Below are 20076 nucleotides of genomic sequence, written 5' to 3'. Positions count from 1 at the left end.
TTTTATTGGTGCATTTCTACTTGTGCTGACAGGATGACAAAGAGTGCATGACATCATCGCCATGGTAACCAGATTCATTTCAGCGGATTTGCAGAGAGACTAGAATGAAAATAACTTCAAATCGCATCAATTTCTTCTCTGCAAATGATACTAGAGAGAACAGCGAAAAGAAAAATCAGTATATTGTGAGTCAATTTAAAAACGTTACTCAGAGGTCCTTAGAGGACAAAAAAGTCCACATCAAAAAACTGCCATAATAATACTATATATTAATATTATTTTCCACTTAACCAACATCAGTCCTGAGCATAACTACCAAATATTCATTCATTTTCAGGATTTTAACCATTTAAATGCCAGTTTGTTTACTTAATGCCACTGTTGTTCTTTATACACACACATGCACACACACACACACTCTCTCTCTGACATCCATAGCATCACACCCACACAATTACTTAACTATAGCAAGCCATCTGCTCTTCACATTGGTCTTCAAAAGTTCATATGTGATCACTTCCTTTCACCAAAAATCAAGTGTGCTCCCCATCAGGATGTGGATAAATGGAAGACTATTGTTGCTTATGTCCTCAGAATAGTCCAGATACACTTGTTCATGTGTGGGAAATGTATTTACATTATGCTCTGTTTCTTTGCTATAATATCTTATTAACTGTAAATGAACCAAACATGTTCAAATGCTTAGATAAATAGTTTCTGTTTGTGTAGCTAAGTCGACTGAAGTTTCTTTGTTTGGGCATCTCTGCCTGGCAGGGAACTGTGTCTTATCAGAGGACACAACTGAAGAGTGAAAATGATTATGGAATGTACTGAGCAAGACTATTGTGGATGAAGAATAATGCATTTCAGGACAGGAACCTGTCTATTTAAGGTGAAGAAATATAGGAGGTTCTATGGTAATTGCTTTTTATATTTAGCCAATCATTTAGTTGATTCTTTGTTTTCTGAAAAATGAATATGTATGATTGTGCTGAATAAGTACTCAGAATTTCGGGAATAACTCTCATAGCTCTCTCCTAGGTATACTTTGGTAGTAGTTGAGGCTATCCGGGCTCGTGAATAAGAATAAAGACTTTCTTTGCTTAATCTTTACCACATGAGTGGCCTGATTCATTTTCACACAGACATTAATGCAAATAGAAGTACATATTTTGAGGGAGAACTGTTTGATGTGTGATTTACTGTAAATAAAATGACGAACCAAAATTATATAAGGAAGACATTTTTACTTGCTCAATGCACTTGTTTTTATTTTAATTTCTCTGTCGATATTAAAATTATTTTAGGAGGAGGTACAGGTTTTAATTGAATGTGCACATAACTGATATGAGTACATTGTGCATTAAGTGATTAATGGATTAATGTTCTTAATGGAGTGATATAATATAGCTGATCTCATCCTTAAGTTCATTAAGCCAAGTACATTCACAAAATGAAAACTGCAAAACAGCCTTTGTACACTCAAAAAAATAAAGAAAATGAATTCATTTAAATTTCATAAAATTCCATCAAATTGAATTGAGTATTCTTTAAAAAACAATAAAGAAAAAACTCAATATTTTAAGCTTTATTAATTTAATTTTGCTAATAATAATAAAAATAATTTTGTTACAAAACTGAAATGCGTAAATCTTTTTTGAGTGTCTGCTGTATTTTTCAATGACCGTACAAAGCTGTGAAAAACAATGCAACGGTCTAAAAAAACAAATCTTCTCAAATGTGTTTTATTTTGTTCTTTTATTTATTGCTATACTTAATAATTGTTAACCTCAAAGTTTTTCTGTATGTGTAAAATGTTTAAAATATTATATTTAATAAAAGGCACATATATATATTAATATATTTCCCGTTAGGGCTGAGTTTTTTTCCCCAAGAGCTGATATCACGCATATCGCGGATTTCACGTCTTAAATAATCGCATTTCTTTAGTAATTTCTTCTTATTTTCTTGTGTACAATTAGCCTTAGAAGGTCCCAGAAGAGTTCAAAATAGAGATCATAATCATTAGAGATAACATCCGAGCCACTCCTTTTAGATTACATTTAGTTTCAATGACAACAATGGAACGCCAACAAGAACGAGAAGAGAATATTGATTATTACATCATAGTGATTGTGATGTCACACAGACAGACAGACAGACAGACAGACAGACAAATAGACAGATAGATAGATAGATAAGTAGATACACAGACAGACAGACAGATAGATAGATAGATAGATAGATAGACAGACAGAGAGACAGACAGAGAGATAGATAGTTAGATAATACAGAACATACAATAGAAACAAATACAAAACTAATAATAATTTAAAAAAAAATCATATTTGAAAGGGTTTCAATATAAATCTTAAGATCAGTAGCCTATTACAAAATATAATTAACAGAGGATTTTTCTTAGTGACACATTCTTTGTGAATATAAAAATTTGCGAAAATAATTATAAGGACGTATTTCTCGTTTTCTGATATAGGCTGTATGGATTTGTAAAGTAAAATATCACACGGGTTTAAATGTATAGTTTTGTTAACTTGCTGTCATGTCTATTTTGAAGTAAATTCAAAAATAAATAAATGTTCTGTGTCTTCAACTGATGTGTTGCAAAAAGTACATCACATTATTACTACTGATATTTGTACATTAATTCCTTTATTTTAATAGAAATAACATATTTATATGGTAGTGTATAATTTATTGCCATGATAAAGAATGAGGCTTGAAAAGGAAACAGTAGATGGCGGTAATGCACTATTGTAGTTAGTGATTCACCGCTAAAAAAGAAGATGAAGAAGATACTAAGACACAAAAGAAAAATATAACCATTTCAAAATTGTTTGTTTATTATTCATCTTCCCATCATTGGACAATAGACAGCGGCATGATCGAAGATATGAAGTACGATTATCCAACATCAGACTTTAAATGAAACTCATCATAATCCGGACTAAATACAGTTTAAACAGCAAATTGGGATTCATTTGTATAAATGTCACCAGTATTCTCATCATCCTAAAAGAAGACTTGTTTCAACACGAACAGGAATAACTCCAGGTGTTTCAACTGAGATCTGCGGGATAAAACATTGTAAAATGATGTTTATTAAAGAAGAGATTGAGGACATGAGTTATCCAGAATCATGCAGTTCAAATGTCATGAAAAATGAAGATACTGAGGAACAAACAGGTTGGTATCCATTATACATTTTTCATTACCTGTTTTTATGCACTACAAAAATGTCGTAATTCATTAAATCATCCCGTTCAATGTCTAAAGATTTTGATGTAATTTGATCTAATGTTTAATAATTGTTTAAATATTGCACATTATGTAATAATACAAATCCCTGAAATTATAAAATTTATTTTGAGACAAAATACTTATTTCTTATTATCAGTTTTGTTAAAGGTAATTAAATCAAAAGTTTTTCAATAACTGGCCAATAAGTGAAAGGATAGTGTTTTGGGTAAAAAGGCCCCTATTAACAACACATTGATTTGATATGAAGAATGTTCAAAGTGGCTTCACCTTGACTGATCCGATCACAACAGAGATTAATTTGTATATAAAATACCTGAGATGTTATGAAATGTCAAATGTGATTAAAATTAACAGGATTATAATGCACCATTTTCTGAAGTGGTTATTCTGAATAAGTATTATCCTAATTCGTTACTCAAAAAAGCATCTTGCTGTCTCTGGCGTATTTGCCTACATTGGCAAATTTTGCACTATAACTTTTGATCTGATATCTAAACTATATCACTATAAACTAGGGCTGCAACGGTACATGTATCTGCACTGAACCGAATGGATACAGGGCCTTTGGTACGGTACAAGCAGTCACACGAATTATTACATATCATGCATGAAACCAATATTAAAACAACATATAATGAACAACACAAACCGCACAGAACTAAAATGAAAAAAGATTGCGGAGCAACACGGGACTGCACAGAATCAAAACTTAACAGAACAGAGCAGCACACGGTACACTAGATTTTAGTTTATACTAGCTAGCTCGCTATTTTTCCCATTTGTGATGGAACTAAACAAAATATAAGTATCTCGGACTTAAATAAGCCAGAGATTGAAGACCCAACGCCGTCTCTAAAATCTGTTGTTTGGGAGCATTATGGTTTCGCAGTAAACTACAGTAATACTGGGCAACGAGTAGTGAACAGGACAAAGGCTGTCGGTAGGCCTGTCACGATAACATCTCGGTTACGTACGTAACCTCAGTTCCCTGAGACGAAGGGAATGAGACATTGTGTAGCAATGCATATGGGGAGTGCCTTCTAACACAACCTAGTTGAAACCTCTCTATAATAACGCCAATATTATAATATTGGCTATGGTGTTTGAGCCCCACCTGTTTTGGCATGAAACTGTCTGCTATAAAAACAGGTACGCAGACACCATTTCCTCAGACTTTCTGACTGAGAACAAGGAGCGCATCGCTTGTGCCTCAAGAACTCTGAGTCTTGCAGTGAGGCTAGCATTCGCAATGTCTCGTTCCCTTCGTCTCAGGGAACCGAGGTTACGCACGTAACCGAGACGTTCCCTTACGACTCAGTACACTTGACTTTACGTAGCAACGCATATGCCATCACGCCGCACTACACGACATAACTTCCCTGAGAGGAAACATGGCACCGCAGTCTTGTGGGACGGCGACCGACATGAGTATGCTGCAGTGAGTGATCCTCATGTTGGCCGGGATTAGAGCACTCATAATGAATATATGAACTATAGTCAGATAGTATGAATTAACTACTTGTGAACCCAGACGGGAAGGGAGTTTATTTATACTGTAATGAAAATGCTTGTGACTTTATGGTAAATTATAACAGCCTGAATGCAGGTGGTTGTGTAAATGATGGGGAGCCCATACTTAAAGGGAAAGGCATAAGTATATATATTTGGCCAATGAATAGCAAGTGCTCTAAACAGAGAGGATTTGTGAAGAAAGAGACATTACGTCTAGATTGTAAAACCTTGCGAATGTGTTTTGAGAAGACCATCCTGCTGCAAAACGTATGTCTTGTAAGGACACACCATTCGTCCATGCCCATGAGGAGGCCATGCCTCTAGTTGAGTGTGCTTTAACACCAATTAGGCGAGTCTTACCCTGCGACTCATAAGCCTTTGCTTGGAGATGGACATTCCTTTTGTGCGTCCTCCATAGCATATAAAGAGCTGATCAGACAGTCTGAACTGGCAAATACGTACAGTTCAGGATTACAGGATTATTGGTTGCCCCCTGCCCCCCTTCAAGAACTATACACTTCCAGAGTGAGGAAAAAGGCTGGACAAATCACTCTGGACCCCACTCACCTGCCCACTACCTTTTTGATCTGTTGCCTTCTGGCCGACGCTTCAGAGCTCTGAGCACCAGAACCGTCAGGCACAGGCACAGTTTTTTCCCTCAGGCTATCCATCTCATGAACAGTTAAATTGCCCCATTGAGCAATAACTGTGCAATACACAGTTTAGTCTTTTTTTTATTTATCCAACACATCAAACCTCTTCTGCCATTTCATTCCTCTGAAAAAAACAAACAAAAAACATCTGCACTGTACATAACAGATTTGTATTTGCACTGTACATAACAGATTTGTATTAGATTGCACTGTGTATGTGTGTATGTATGTGTGTGTCTGTGTCTGTATGTACGTATGTGTATAACTATTTTTTATTTTTTATTACTATCTATGTCTTGCTGCTGTTTTTGTATTTTTTTTTGTATTGTTGTACACTGGAAGCTCCTGTCACCAAGACAAATTCCTTGTATGTGTAAGCATACTTGGCAATGAACTGATTCTGATGTTGTGGCACGTGGCGCTTCAGCCAGCACTGAAGAGGTCTCGTGTAAGAGACCTAATGGGATGGTGGCGGCATCCCAGTGCTTTCTGAAACAGCTTCAGTGGAAGTGTTCTCCCCAGTTTGAACTGAGACAGACACTGTAGAATGGCCTGAATGTGCACACTCGTGAGGTGCATACATCCGAGTCGAGGCGGACTCCCATAAAGGAGATTCGTTGGCTGGGGGAGAGCGTGCTCTTCGCCCAGTTTACATTGAGGCCCAAGCTGTTTAGATGCTGTAGCAGTAAGTCTCTGTACTGGCATAACAGAGCCTCTAATTGTGCCTCTTCGAGGTAGTTCAAGATGCGTATGCCGCTCAGTCTCAGAGGGGCGAGATCCGCATCGATGCACTTCGTAAATGTGCGAGGAGCCAGAGACAGTCTGAAGAGCAGGGCTTTGAATTGATACGCTGTTCCCTCGAACGTGAATCTCAAAAACATTGTGTGATGTTGTATAATTTGGATATGAAAGTATGCATCCTTCAGATCTATCGACGCAAACCAATCGTGTGGGCTTACATGCAATAAGATCCGTTTCTGAGTAATCATTTTGAATGGGCACTTTATAAGTGCGCGATTTAAATGTCTCAGGTCTTTCTTTGGAACAAGAAAATAATGGCTGCAAACCCCTTTTTGTGCTTGACAGTTTGTCACAATATCGTGTTTTTCACGATGAGATTGTGTATTTCGGCTCATAACACTGGCGCGTCTTCGGGTGAAACCGTGGAAGACAGAACACCATTGAAACGGGTTGGCTGGCGTGCAAATTGAATCGTGTAACCATATTCGATCGTTTTTTTGCACCCATTTTGAAATACCCGTTAGGGCTCGCCATGTGTCCGCATAATGGGACAGAGAGCAATTTGGTTTGCTCACTGTATGATATGATGTGACGCTCACTATAGGAGAGCGGTTGCGCATAATGTGTGTGCTTTGAAGTGGAAAAGGGCTCTTTTTTGAGAATGTATGTGCATCTCGTGCATTTGCAGTGAGTGCTGTATTCTTTATTGCATTTTGTATAGCATTTTTATTGCATAGGACACAGAAACAACATTTTGCAAAACATTGTGAACATCAATACTCCTCTCCCGATGAACAGCAGTGTGGTGATTGAGAACAGTGTTCTGTGTCTCTGATCGAGCCTTCTTCGAAGCATTGGAGGGAACCACGTGCTCCATTTTCCGGTTCAAAGCATTGTGCCTGTCCAGAGCGCTTCCGCTGCCCAGGGGAGTTCCTCCCGTCGGCGCGAGGTGGGCGCTGGTACGGTTGCTTCCATCTGGGTCACGGCTTGTGTGGCCTCACTGGTGGCTCGGCGGTGGCAGGTACTGGCGCTGAGGTAGCGGGCATGGGTCTTTTAGCCGGGCACTGGCTTGAAACAGAGTGAAGGCGAGTCTTCTGTGCTATGCTCCATTTGGGCATAAAGTGTCTTATAGCTTTTGACTGCTGCTGAGTCGTGACATAACGCTCATCAAACTTACTCACCGCGCCGCCAAAGAGGCCGGCTGGAGACACTGTAGCATTCAACAGAGGTTTTATGTCTCTGTCACTCATGTCCGTGAGGTTCAACCATATATGCTGCTCCAGAACAACCAGGTTGCCCATGGACTTGCCGATGGCCTGTGTCATGACTTTTGTGGCACGCAGCGCTAAGTCTGTAGCAACCCGTAGCTGTAGCAGTCTCCGGATCAAAGCCTTGCTCGTCCATTTGTCAAAGGAGCTTTGCTTGGAATACCTGGAGCACTGCCATTGTGTGGAGTGCTGATCCAGCTTGTCCTGCCACCAAGTAGGCTTCTCCTGCCAGTGTGGACGTCCGTCTACATGGTTTAGAAGGATGTATGGGGCGTGATTTCCACACCCTGTTACTCGTAGGACAGAGATGTGCCGCTACCGCCTCTTCCACAGTTGTTGGGCATAGCCGTTCTTTTCCCCGTGGTCCACATTCGTGAAAACGGCATCATTGCACATGCGCGCTGAGAGGGGTGCGTGCTAGGTCTTAGTTTTCTATGAACTTCCAGGAAAAACGGGGCAAATCTGCGGAATGCGGCCACTTGACGGCATCCGGACTGCAAGAACCACTCAAGGCGAGACTGCCCAGGTTCCTCTGGGGGAGACCACTCAAGGTTGAGTTCTTCGACCGCCCTTGTAAGGACGTGAAGCATCTCCCTGTCAGTGGTGTGTACACGGTCCTTGTCCTCGCCCTCGCTGGGTGGAGGGGTGGTAGCATCATCCACTGACCATTCTCTTGATGCAGCGAGAGACATGACATCGTCATTATCCTCCTCATCATCCCCAGCGTCAGATCCACCGAAAGAGACGAGGCTGCATGCTCCTTCAGAGGCCCAGAGTTCATCACGAACATAGCGTATTGGGAAACATGCGCTTCGTGAAGATTAAGGGGCTTGTGAGGCGTGTGCCGGCACGAGATCCACCTCACATTCATCCTGCTTGACCTCACGGCCCCGCCGTGCCTCCTTGTGTGAATCATCGGGGATCACAGAAGAGGCGGGTGGGAGGGCGCGAGAGGTTGAATCGTTCCTCAGAACGAGGGCAATTCGTGAGTGAAGCGACTTGAGACTCATGTCCTCACAGTGAGGACAGTATGTCTCCATGAGAGCTGACTCTGCGTGGGCGTGGCCCAGACAGAAAACACAGCTCTCATGCTGGTTTGACGGCGGGATGTGTCTCTCGCACAATGAACACTTACGGAAACGACATCTTGAAAAAGATGTGAACACGTAAGTGGCTCTTTTAGATATAAATATATTTATATTTATATTACACAAATTACAATTGCTTTTAAAGGATACTCTACACCTGCCGATGCACTGCGGAGAATCAGGACGCTGAGGCCCATTCACAAGCGAAGTGTCAGGCGGCGAGGCAGAGAGATGTTCGCCGGAGCATTGCAGGGAAGCAGAGAATCTTCTCGCTGCCGTGAAGATTCTGCCCGCTGACTTGTGTATATCGACGGCAAAGGTAGAGGGCTTCTAGACAAGAGATGATCGCTGTCTTGAAGGAAGAAATTGTGAGGAAATGTTTTTATAGCAGACAGTTTCGCTCCAATCCGACAGTCATATTATCAGTTACAGTTATCAGTTTTGTTAAAGGTAATTAAATCAAAAGTTTTTCAATAACTGGCCAATAAGTGAAAGGATAGTGTTTTGGGTAAAAAGGCCCCTATTAACAACACATTGATTTGATATGAAGAATGTTCAAAGTGGCTTCACCTTGACTGATCCGATCACAACAGAGATTAATTTGTTTATAAAATACTTGAGATGTTATGAAATGTCAAATGTGATTAAAATTAACAGGAAATCATGCACCATTTTCTGAAGTGGTTATTCTGAATAAGTATTATCCTAATTCGTTACTCAAAAAAGCATCTTGCTGTCTCTGGCGTATTTGCCTACATTGGCAAATTTTGCACTATAACTTTTGATCTGATATCTAAACTATATCACTATAAACTAGGGCTGCAACGGTACATGTATCTGCACTGAACCGAATGGATACAGGGCCTTTGGTACGGTACAAGCAGTCACACGAATTATTACATATCATGCATGAAACCAATATTAAAACAACATATAATGAACAACACAAACCGCACAGAACTAAAATGAAAAAAGATTGCGGAGCAACACGGGACTGCACAGAATCAAAACTTAACAGAACAGAGCAGCACACGGTACACTAGATTTTAGTTTATACTAGCTAGCTCGCTATTTTTCCCATTTGTGATGGAACTAAACAAAATATAAGTATCTCGGACTTAAATAAGCCAGAGATTGAAGACCCAACGCCGTCTCTAAAATCTGTTGTTTGGGAGCATTATGGTTTCGCAGTAAACTACAGTAATACTGGGCAACGAGTAGTGAACAGGACAAAGGCTGTCGGTAGGCCTGTCACGATAACATCTCGGTTACGTACGTAACCTCAGTTCCCTGAGACGAAGGGAATGAGACATTGTGTAGCAATGCATATGGGGAGTGCCTTCTAACACAACCTAGTTGAAACCTCTCTATAATAACGCCAATATTATAATATTGGCTATGGTGTTTGAGCCCCACCTGTTTTGGCATGAAACTGTCTGCTATAAAAACAGGTACGCAGACACCATTTCCTCAGACTTTCTGACTGAGAACAAGGAGCGCATCGCTTGTGCCTCAAGAACTCTGAGTCTTGCAGTGAGGCTAGCATTCGCAATGTCTCGTTCCCTTCGTCTCAGGGAACCGAGGTTACGCACGTAACCGAGACGTTCCCTTACGACTCAGTACACTTGACTTTACGTAGCAACGCATATGCCATCACGCCGCACTACACGACATAACTTCCCTGAGAGGAAACATGGCACCGCAGTCTTGTGGGACGGCGACCGACATGAGTATGCTGCAGTGAGTGATCCTCATGTTGGCCGGGATTAGAGCACTCATAATGAATATATGAACTATAGTCAGATAGTATGAATTAACTACTTGTGAACCCAGACGGGAAGGGAGTTTATTTATACTGTAATGAAAATGCTTGTGACTTTATGGTAAATTATAACAGCCTGAATGCAGGTGGTTGTGTAAATGATGGGGAGCCCATACTTAAAGGGAAAGGCATAAGTATATATATTTGGCCAATGAATAGCAAGTGCTCTAAACAGAGAGGATTTGTGAAGAAAGAGACATTACGTCTAGATTGTAAAACCTTGCGAATGTGTTTTGAGAAGACCATCCTGCTGCAAAACGTATGTCTTGTAAGGACACACCATTCGTCCATGCCCATGAGGAGGCCATGCCTCTAGTTGAGTGTGCTTTAACACCAATTAGGCGAGTCTTACCCTGCGACTCATAAGCCTTTGCTTGGAGATGGACATTCCTTTTGTGCGTCCTCCATAGCATATAAAGAGCTGATCAGACAGTCTGAACTGGCAAATACGTACAGTTCAGGATTACAGGATTATTGGTTGCCCCCTGCCCCCCTTCAAGAACTATACACTTCCAGAGTGAGGAAAAAGGCTGGACAAATCACTCTGGACCCCACTCACCTGCCCACTACCTTTTTGATCTGTTGCCTTCTGGCCGACGCTTCAGAGCTCTGAGCACCAGAACCGTCAGGCACAGGCACAGTTTTTTCCCTCAGGCTATCCATCTCATGAACAGTTAAATTGCCCCATTGAGCAATAACTGTGCAATACACAGTTTAGTCTTTTTTTTATTTATCCAACACATCAAACCTCTTCTGCCATTTCATTCCTCTGAAAAAAACAAACAAAAAACATCTGCACTGTACATAACAGATTTGTATTTGCACTGTACATAACAGATTTGTATTAGATTGCACTGTGTATGTGTGTATGTATGTGTGTGTCTGTGTCTGTATGTACGTATGTGTATAACTATTTTTTATTTTTTATTACTATCTATGTCTTGCTGCTGTTTTTGTATTTTTTTTTGTATTGTTGTACACTGGAAGCTCCTGTCACCAAGACAAATTCCTTGTATGTGTAAGCATACTTGGCAATGAACTGATTCTGATGTTGTGGCACGTGGCGCTTCAGCCAGCACTGAAGAGGTCTCGTGTAAGAGACCTAATGGGATGGTGGCGGCATCCCAGTGCTTTCTGAAACAGCTTCAGTGGAAGTGTTCTCCCCAGTTTGAACTGAGACAGACACTGTAGAATGGCCTGAATGTGCACACTCGTGAGGTGCATACATCCGAGTCGAGGCGGACTCCCATAAAGGAGATTCGTTGGCTGGGGGAGAGCGTGCTCTTCGCCCAGTTTACATTGAGGCCCAAGCTGTTTAGATGCTGTAGCAGTAAGTCTCTGTACTGGCATAACAGAGCCTCTAATTGTGCCTCTTCGAGGTAGTTCAAGATGCGTATGCCGCTCAGTCTCAGAGGGGCGAGATCCGCATCGATGCACTTCGTAAATGTGCGAGGAGCCAGAGACAGTCTGAAGAGCAGGGCTTTGAATTGATACGCTGTTCCCTCGAACGTGAATCTCAAAAACATTGTGTGATGTTGTATAATTTGGATATGAAAGTATGCATCCTTCAGATCTATCGACGCAAACCAATCGTGTGGGCTTACATGCAATAAGATCCGTTTCTGAGTAATCATTTTGAATGGGCACTTTATAAGTGCGCGATTTAAATGTCTCAGGTCTTTCTTTGGAACAAGAAAATAATGGCTGCAAACCCCTTTTTGTGCTTGACAGTTTGTCACAATATCGTGTTTTTCACGATGAGATTGTGTATTTCGGCTCATAACACTGGCGCGTCTTCGGGTGAAACCGTGGAAGACAGAACACCATTGAAACGGGTTGGCTGGCGTGCAAATTGAATCGTGTAACCATATTCGATCGTTTTTTTGCACCCATTTTGAAATACCCGTTAGGGCTCGCCATGTGTCCGCATAATGGGACAGAGAGCAATTTGGTTTGCTCACTGTATGATATGATGTGACGCTCACTATAGGAGAGCGGTTGCGCATAATGTGTGTGCTTTGAAGTGGAAAAGGGCTCTTTTTTGAGAATGTATGTGCATCTCGTGCATTTGCAGTGAGTGCTGTATTCTTTATTGCATTTTGTATAGCATTTTTATTGCATAGGACACAGAAACAACATTTTGCAAAACATTGTGAACATCAATACTCCTCTCCCGATGAACAGCAGTGTGGTGATTGAGAACAGTGTTCTGTGTCTCTGATCGAGCCTTCTTCGAAGCATTGGAGGGAACCACGTGCTCCATTTTCCGGTTCAAAGCATTGTGCCTGTCCAGAGCGCTTCCGCTGCCCAGGGGAGTTCCTCCCGTCGGCGCGAGGTGGGCGCTGGTACGGTTGCTTCCATCTGGGTCACGGCTTGTGTGGCCTCACTGGTGGCTCGGCGGTGGCAGGTACTGGCGCTGAGGTAGCGGGCATGGGTCTTTTAGCCGGGCACTGGCTTGAAACAGAGTGAAGGCGAGTCTTCTGTGCTATGCTCCATTTGGGCATAAAGTGTCTTATAGCTTTTGACTGCTGCTGAGTCGTGACATAACGCTCATCAAACTTACTCACCGCGCCGCCAAAGAGGCCGGCTGGAGACACTGTAGCATTCAACAGAGGTTTTATGTCTCTGTCACTCATGTCCGTGAGGTTCAACCATATATGCTGCTCCAGAACAACCAGGTTGCCCATGGACTTGCCGATGGCCTGTGTCATGACTTTTGTGGCACGCAGCGCTAAGTCTGTAGCAACCCGTAGCTGTAGCAGTCTCCGGATCAAAGCCTTGCTCGTCCATTTGTCAAAGGAGCTTTGCTTGGAATACCTGGAGCACTGCCATTGTGTGGAGTGCTGATCCAGCTTGTCCTGCCACCAAGTAGGCTTCTCCTGCCAGTGTGGACGTCCGTCTACATGGTTTAGAAGGATGTATGGGGCGTGATTTCCACACCCTGTTACTCGTAGGACAGAGATGTGCCGCTACCGCCTCTTCCACAGTTGTTGGGCATAGCCGTTCTTTTCCCCGTGGTCCACATTCGTGAAAACGGCATCATTGCACATGCGCGCTGAGAGGGGTGCGTGCTAGGTCTTAGTTTTCTATGAACTTCCAGGAAAAACGGGGCAAATCTGCGGAATGCGGCCACTTGACGGCATCCGGACTGCAAGAACCACTCAAGGCGAGACTGCCCAGGTTCCTCTGGGGGAGACCACTCAAGGTTGAGTTCTTCGACCGCCCTTGTAAGGACGTGAAGCATCTCCCTGTCAGTGGTGTGTACACGGTCCTTGTCCTCGCCCTCGCTGGGTGGAGGGGTGGTAGCATCATCCACTGACCATTCTCTTGATGCAGCGAGAGACATGACATCGTCATTATCCTCCTCATCATCCCCAGCGTCAGATCCACCGAAAGAGACGAGGCTGCATGCTCCTTCAGAGGCCCAGAGTTCATCACGAACATAGCGTATTGGGAAACATGCGCTTCGTGAAGATTAAGGGGCTTGTGAGGCGTGTGCCGGCACGAGATCCACCTCACATTCATCCTGCTTGACCTCACGGCCCCGCCGTGCCTCCTTGTGTGAATCATCGGGGATCACAGAAGAGGCGGGTGGGAGGGCGCGAGAGGTTGAATCGTTCCTCAGAACGAGGGCAATTCGTGAGTGAAGCGACTTGAGACTCATGTCCTCACAGTGAGGACAGTATGTCTCCATGAGAGCTGACTCTGCGTGGGCGTGGCCCAGACAGAAAACACAGCTCTCATGCTGGTTTGACGGCGGGATGTGTCTCTCGCACAATGAACACTTACGGAAACGACATCTTGAAAAAGATGTGAACACGTAAGTGGCTCTTTTAGATATAAATATATTTATATTTATATTACACAAATTACAATTGCTTTTAAAGGATACTCTACACCTGCCGATGCACTGCGGAGAATCAGGACGCTGAGGCCCATTCACAAGCGAAGTGTCAGGCGGCGAGGCAGAGAGATGTTCGCCGGAGCATTGCAGGGAAGCAGAGAATCTTCTCGCTGCCGTGAAGATTCTGCCCGCTGACTTGTGTATATCGACGGCAAAGGTAGAGGGCTTCTAGACAAGAGATGATCGCTGTCTTGAAGGAAGAAATTGTGAGGAAATGTTTTTATAGCAGACAGTTTCGCTCCAATCCGACAGTCATATTATCAGTTACAGTTATCAGTTTTGTTAAAGGTAATTAAATCAAAAGTTTTTCAATAACTGGCCAATAAGTGAAAGGATAGTGTTTTGGGTAAAAAGGCCCCTATTAACAACACATTGATTTGATATGAAGAATGTTCAAAGTGGCTTCACCTTGACTGATCCGATCACAACAGAGATTAATTTGTTTATAAAATACTTGAGATGTTATGAAATGTCAAATGTGATTAAAATTAACAGGAAATCATGCACCATTTTCTGAAGTGGTTATTCTGAATAAGTATTATCCTAATTCGTTACTCAAAAAAGCATCTTGCTGTCTCTGGCGTATTTGCCTACATTGGCAAATTTTGCACTATAACTTTTGATCTGATATCTAAACTATATCACTATAAACTAGGGCTGCAACGGTACATGTATCTGCACTGAACCGAATGGATACAGGGCCTTTGGTACGGTACAAGCAGTCACACGAATTATTACATATCATGCATGAAACCAATATTAAAACAACATATAATGAACAACACAAACCGCACAGAACTAAAATGAAAAAAGATTGCGGAGCAACACGGGACTGCACAGAATCAAAACTTAACAGAACAGAGCAGCACACGGTACACTAGATTTTAGTTTATACTAGCTAGCTCGCTATTTTTCCCATTTGTGATGGAACTAAACAAAATATAAGTATCTCGGACTTAAATAAGCCAGAGATTGAAGACCCAACGCCGTCTCTAAAATCTGTTGTTTGGGAGCATTATGGTTTCGCAGTAAACTACAGTAATACTGGGCAACGAGTAGTGAACAGGACAAAGGCTGTTGGTAGGCCTGTCACGATAACATCTCGGTTACGTACGTAACCTCAGTTCCCTGAGACGAAGGGAATGAGACATTGTGTAGCAATGCATATGGGGAGTGCCTTCTAACACAACCTAGTTGAAACCTCTCTATAATAACGCCAATATTATAATATTGGCTATGGTGTTTGAGCCCCACCTGTTTTGGCATGAAACTGTCTGCTATAAAAACAGGTACGCAGACACCATTTCCTCAGACTTTCTGACTGAGAACAAGGAGCGCATCGCTTGTGCCTCAAGAACTCTGAGTCTTGCAGTGAGGCTAGCATTCGCAATGTCTCGTTCCCTTCGTCTCAGGGAACCGAGGTTACGCACGTAACCGAGACGTTCCCTTACGACTCAGTACACTTGACTTTACGTAGCAACGCATATGCCATCACGCCGCACTACACGACATAACTTCCCTGAGAGGAAACATGGCACCGCAGTCTTGTGGGACGGCGACCGACATGAGTATGCTGCAGTGAGTGATCCTCATGTTGGCCGGGATTAGAGCACTCATAATGAATATATGAACTATAGTCAGATAGTATGAATTAACTACTTGTGAACCCAGACGGGAAGGGAGTTTATTTATACTGTAATGAAAATGCTTGTGACTTTATGGTAAATTATAACAGCCTGAATGCAGGTGGTTGTGTAAATGATGGGGAGCCCATACTTAAAGGGAAAGGCATAAGTATATATATTTGGCCAATGAATAGCAAGTGCTCTAAACAGAGAGGATTTGTGAAGAAAGAGACATTACGTCTAGATTGTAAAACCTTGCGAATGTGTTTTGAGAAGACCATCCTGCTGCAAAACGTATGTCTTGTAAGGACACACCATTCGTCCATGCCCATGAGGAGGCCATGCCTCTAGTTGAGTGTGCTTTAACACCAATTAGGCGAGTCTTACCCTGCGACTCATAAGCCTTTGCTTGGAGATGGACATTCCTTTTGTGCGTCCTCCATAGCATATAAAGAGCTGATCAGACAGTCTGAACTGGCAAATACGTACAGTTCAGGATTACAGGATTATTGGTTGCCCCCTGCCCCCCTTCAAGAACTATACACTTCCAGAGTGAGGAAAAAGGCTGGACAAATCACTCTGGACCCCACTCACCTGCCCACTACCTTTTTGATCTGTTGCCTTCTGGCCGACGCTTCAGAGCTCTGAGCACCAGAACCGTCAGGCACAGGCACAGTTTTTTCCCTCAGGCTATCCATCTCATGAACAGTTAAATTGCCCCATTGAGCAATAACTGTGCAATACACAGTTTAGTCTTTTTTTTATTTATCCAACACATCAAACCTCTTCTGCCATTTCATTCCTCTGAAAAAAACAAACAAAAAACATCTGCACTGTACATAACAGATTTGTATTTGCACTGTACATAACAGATTTGTATTAGATTGCACTGTGTATGTGTGTATGTATGTGTGTGTCTGTGTCTGTATGTACGTATGTGTATAACTATTTTTTATTTTTTATTACTATCTATGTCTTGCTGCTGTTTTTGTATTTTTTTTTGTATTGTTGTACACTGGAAGCTCCTGTCACCAAGACAAATTCCTTGTATGTGTAAGCATACTTGGCAATGAACTGATTCTGATGTTGTGGCACGTGGCGCTTCAGCCAGCACTGAAGAGGTCTCGTGTAAGAGACCTAATGGGATGGTGGCGGCATCCCAGTGCTTTCTGAAACAGCTTCAGTGGAAGTGTTCTCCCCAGTTTGAACTGAGACAGACACTGTAGAATGGCCTGAATGTGCACACTCGTGAGGTGCATACATCCGAGTCGAGGCGGACTCCCATAAAGGAGATTCGTTGGCTGGGGGAGAGCGTGCTCTTCGCCCAGTTTACATTGAGGCCCAAGCTGTTTAGATGCTGTAGCAGTAAGTCTCTGTACTGGCATAACAGAGCCTCTAATTGTGCCTCTTCGAGGTAGTTCAAGATGCGTATGCCGCTCAGTCTCAGAGGGGCGAGATCCGCATCGATGCACTTCGTAAATGTGCGAGGAGCCAGAGACAGTCTGAAGAGCAGGGCTTTGAATTGATACGCTGTTCCCTCGAACGTGAATCTCAAAAACATTGTGTGATGTTGTATAATTTGGATATGAAAGTATGCATCCTTCAGATCTATCGACGCAAACCAATCGTGTGGGCTTACATGCAATAAGATCCGTTTCTGAGTAATCATTTTGAATGGGCACTTTATAAGTGCGCGATTTAAATGTCTCAGGTCTTTCTTTGGAACAAGAAAATAATGGCTGCAAACCCCTTTTTGTGCTTGACAGTTTGTCACAATATCGTGTTTTTCACGATGAGATTGTGTATTTCGGCTCATAACACTGGCGCGTCTTCGGGTGAAACCGTGGAAGACAGAACACCATTGAAACGGGTTGGCTGGCGTGCAAATTGAATCGTGTAACCATATTCGATCGTTTTTTTGCACCCATTTTGAAATACCCGTTAGGGCTCGCCATGTGTCCGCATAATGGGACAGAGAGCAATTTGGTTTGCTCACTGTATGATATGATGTGACGCTCACTATAGGAGAGCGGTTGCGCATAATGTGTGTGCTTTGAAGTGGAAAAGGGCTCTTTTTTGAGAATGTATGTGCATCTCGTGCATTTGCAGTGAGTGCTGTATTCTTTATTGCATTTTGTATAGCATTTTTATTGCATAGGACACAGAAACAACATTTTGCAAAACATTGTGAACATCAATACTCCTCTCCCGATGAACAGCAGTGTGGTGATTGAGAACAGTGTTCTGTGTCTCTGATCGAGCCTTCTTCGAAGCATTGGAGGGAACCACGTGCTCCATTTTCCGGTTCAAAGCATTGTGCCTGTCCAGAGCGCTTCCGCTGCCCAGGGGAGTTCCTCCCGTCGGCGCGAGGTGGGCGCTGGTACGGTTGCTTCCATCTGGGTCACGGCTTGTGTGGCCTCACTGGTGGCTCGGCGGTGGCAGGTACTGGCGCTGAGGTAGCGGGCATGGGTCTTTTAGCCGGGCACTGGCTTGAAACAGAGTGAAGGCGAGTCTTCTGTGCTATGCTCCATTTGGGCATAAAGTGTCTTATAGCTTTTGACTGCTGCTGAGTCGTGACATAACGCTCATCAAACTTACTCACCGCGCCGCCAAAGAGGCCGGCTGGAGACACTGTAGCATTCAACAGAGGTTTTATGTCTCTGTCACTCATGTCCGTGAGGTTCAACCATATATGCTGCTCCAGAACAACCAGGTTGCCCATGGACTTGCCGATGGCCTGTGTCATGACTTTTGTGGCACGCAGCGCTAAGTCTGTAGCAACCCGTAGCTGTAGCAGTCTCCGGATCAAAGCCTTGCTCGTCCATTTGTCAAAGGAGCTTTGCTTGGAATACCTGGAGCACTGCCATTGTGTGGAGTGCTGATCCAGCTTGTCCTGCCACCAAGTAGGCTTCTCCTGCCAGTGTGGACGTCCGTCTACATGGTTTAGAAGGATGTATGGGGCGTGATTTCCACACCCTGTTACTCGTAGGACAGAGATGTGCCGCTACCGCCTCTTCCACAGTTGTTGGGCATAGCCGTTCTTTTCCCCGTGGTCCACATTCGTGAAAACGGCATCATTGCACATGCGCGCTGAGAGGGGTGCGTGCTAGGTCTTAGTTTTCTATGAACTTCCAGGAAAAACGGGGCAAATCTGCGGAATGCGGCCACTTGACGGCATCCGGACTGCAAGAACCACTCAAGGCGAGACTGCCCAGGTTCCTCTGGGGGAGACCACTCAAGGTTGAGTTCTTCGACCGCCCTTGTAAGGACGTGAAGCATCTCCCTGTCAGTGGTGTGTACACGGTCCTTGTCCTCGCCCTCGCTGGGTGGAGGGGTGGTAGCATCATCCACTGACCATTCTCTTGATGCAGCGAGAGACATGACATCGTCATTATCCTCCTCATCATCCCCAGCGTCAGATCCACCGAAAGAGACGAGGCTGCATGCTCCTTCAGAGGCCCAGAGTTCATCACGAACATAGCGTATTGGGAAACATGCGCTTCGTGAAGATTAAGGGGCTTGTGAGGCGTGTGCCGGCACGAGATCCACCTCACATTCATCCTGCTTGACCTCACGGCCCCGCCGTGCCTCCTTGTGTGAATCATCGGGGATCACAGAAGAGGCGGGTGGGAGGGCGCGAGAGGTTGAATCGTTCCTCAGAACGAGGGCAATTCGTGAGTGAAGCGACTTGAGACTCATGTCCTCACAGTGAGGACAGTATGTCTCCATGAGAGCTGACTCTGCGTGGGCGTGGCCCAGACAGAAAACACAGCTCTCATGCTGGTTTGACGGCGGGATGTGTCTCTCGCACAATGAACACTTACGGAAACGACATCTTGAAAAAGATGTGAACACGTAAGTGGCTCTTTTAGATATAAATATATTTATATTTATATTACACAAATTACAATTGCTTTTAAAGGATACTCTACACCTGCCGATGCACTGCGGAGAATCAGGACGCTGAGGCCCATTCACAAGCGAAGTGTCAGGCGGCGAGGCAGAGAGATGTTCGCCGGAGCATTGCAGGGAAGCAGAGAATCTTCTCGCTGCCGTGAAGATTCTGCCCGCTGACTTGTGTATATCGACAGCAAAGGTAGAGGGCTTCTAGACAAGAGATGATCGCTGTCTTGAAGGAAGAAATTGTGAGGAAATGTTTTTATAGCAGACAGTTTCGCCCAATC

General features: G+C 43.5%; 2 protein-coding genes across 2 annotated transcripts in view; both read left to right on the top strand.

Annotated features, from left to right (window-relative positions):
* LOC127440722 (zinc finger protein 721-like) overlaps nucleotides 1-20076 on the top strand; it is a 180022-nt gene that overhangs the window by 125487 nt on the left and 34459 nt on the right. The gene's annotated exons all lie outside the window — the stretch shown is intronic.
* Nucleotides 2805-20076, top strand: part of LOC127440810 (gastrula zinc finger protein XlCGF57.1-like) — a 26111-nt gene continuing 8839 nt past the window's right edge. Inside the window, exon 1 of the mRNA XM_051697738.1 lies at nucleotides 2805-3204. Within this exon, the coding sequence (XP_051553698.1) occupies nucleotides 3111-3204 (94 nt within the window). The 5' untranslated portion in view covers nucleotides 2805-3110. The remainder of the gene's footprint in view (nucleotides 3205-20076) is intronic.

This window comes from Myxocyprinus asiaticus, chromosome 5 (genome assembly GCF_019703515.2).
Source record: "Myxocyprinus asiaticus isolate MX2 ecotype Aquarium Trade chromosome 5, UBuf_Myxa_2, whole genome shotgun sequence".
Taxonomy (NCBI): Eukaryota; Metazoa; Chordata; class Actinopteri; order Cypriniformes; family Catostomidae; genus Myxocyprinus; species Myxocyprinus asiaticus.
The sequence above is the reverse complement of the archived record's forward strand: the minus strand, read 5'-3'. Positions and strand labels throughout refer to the sequence as shown.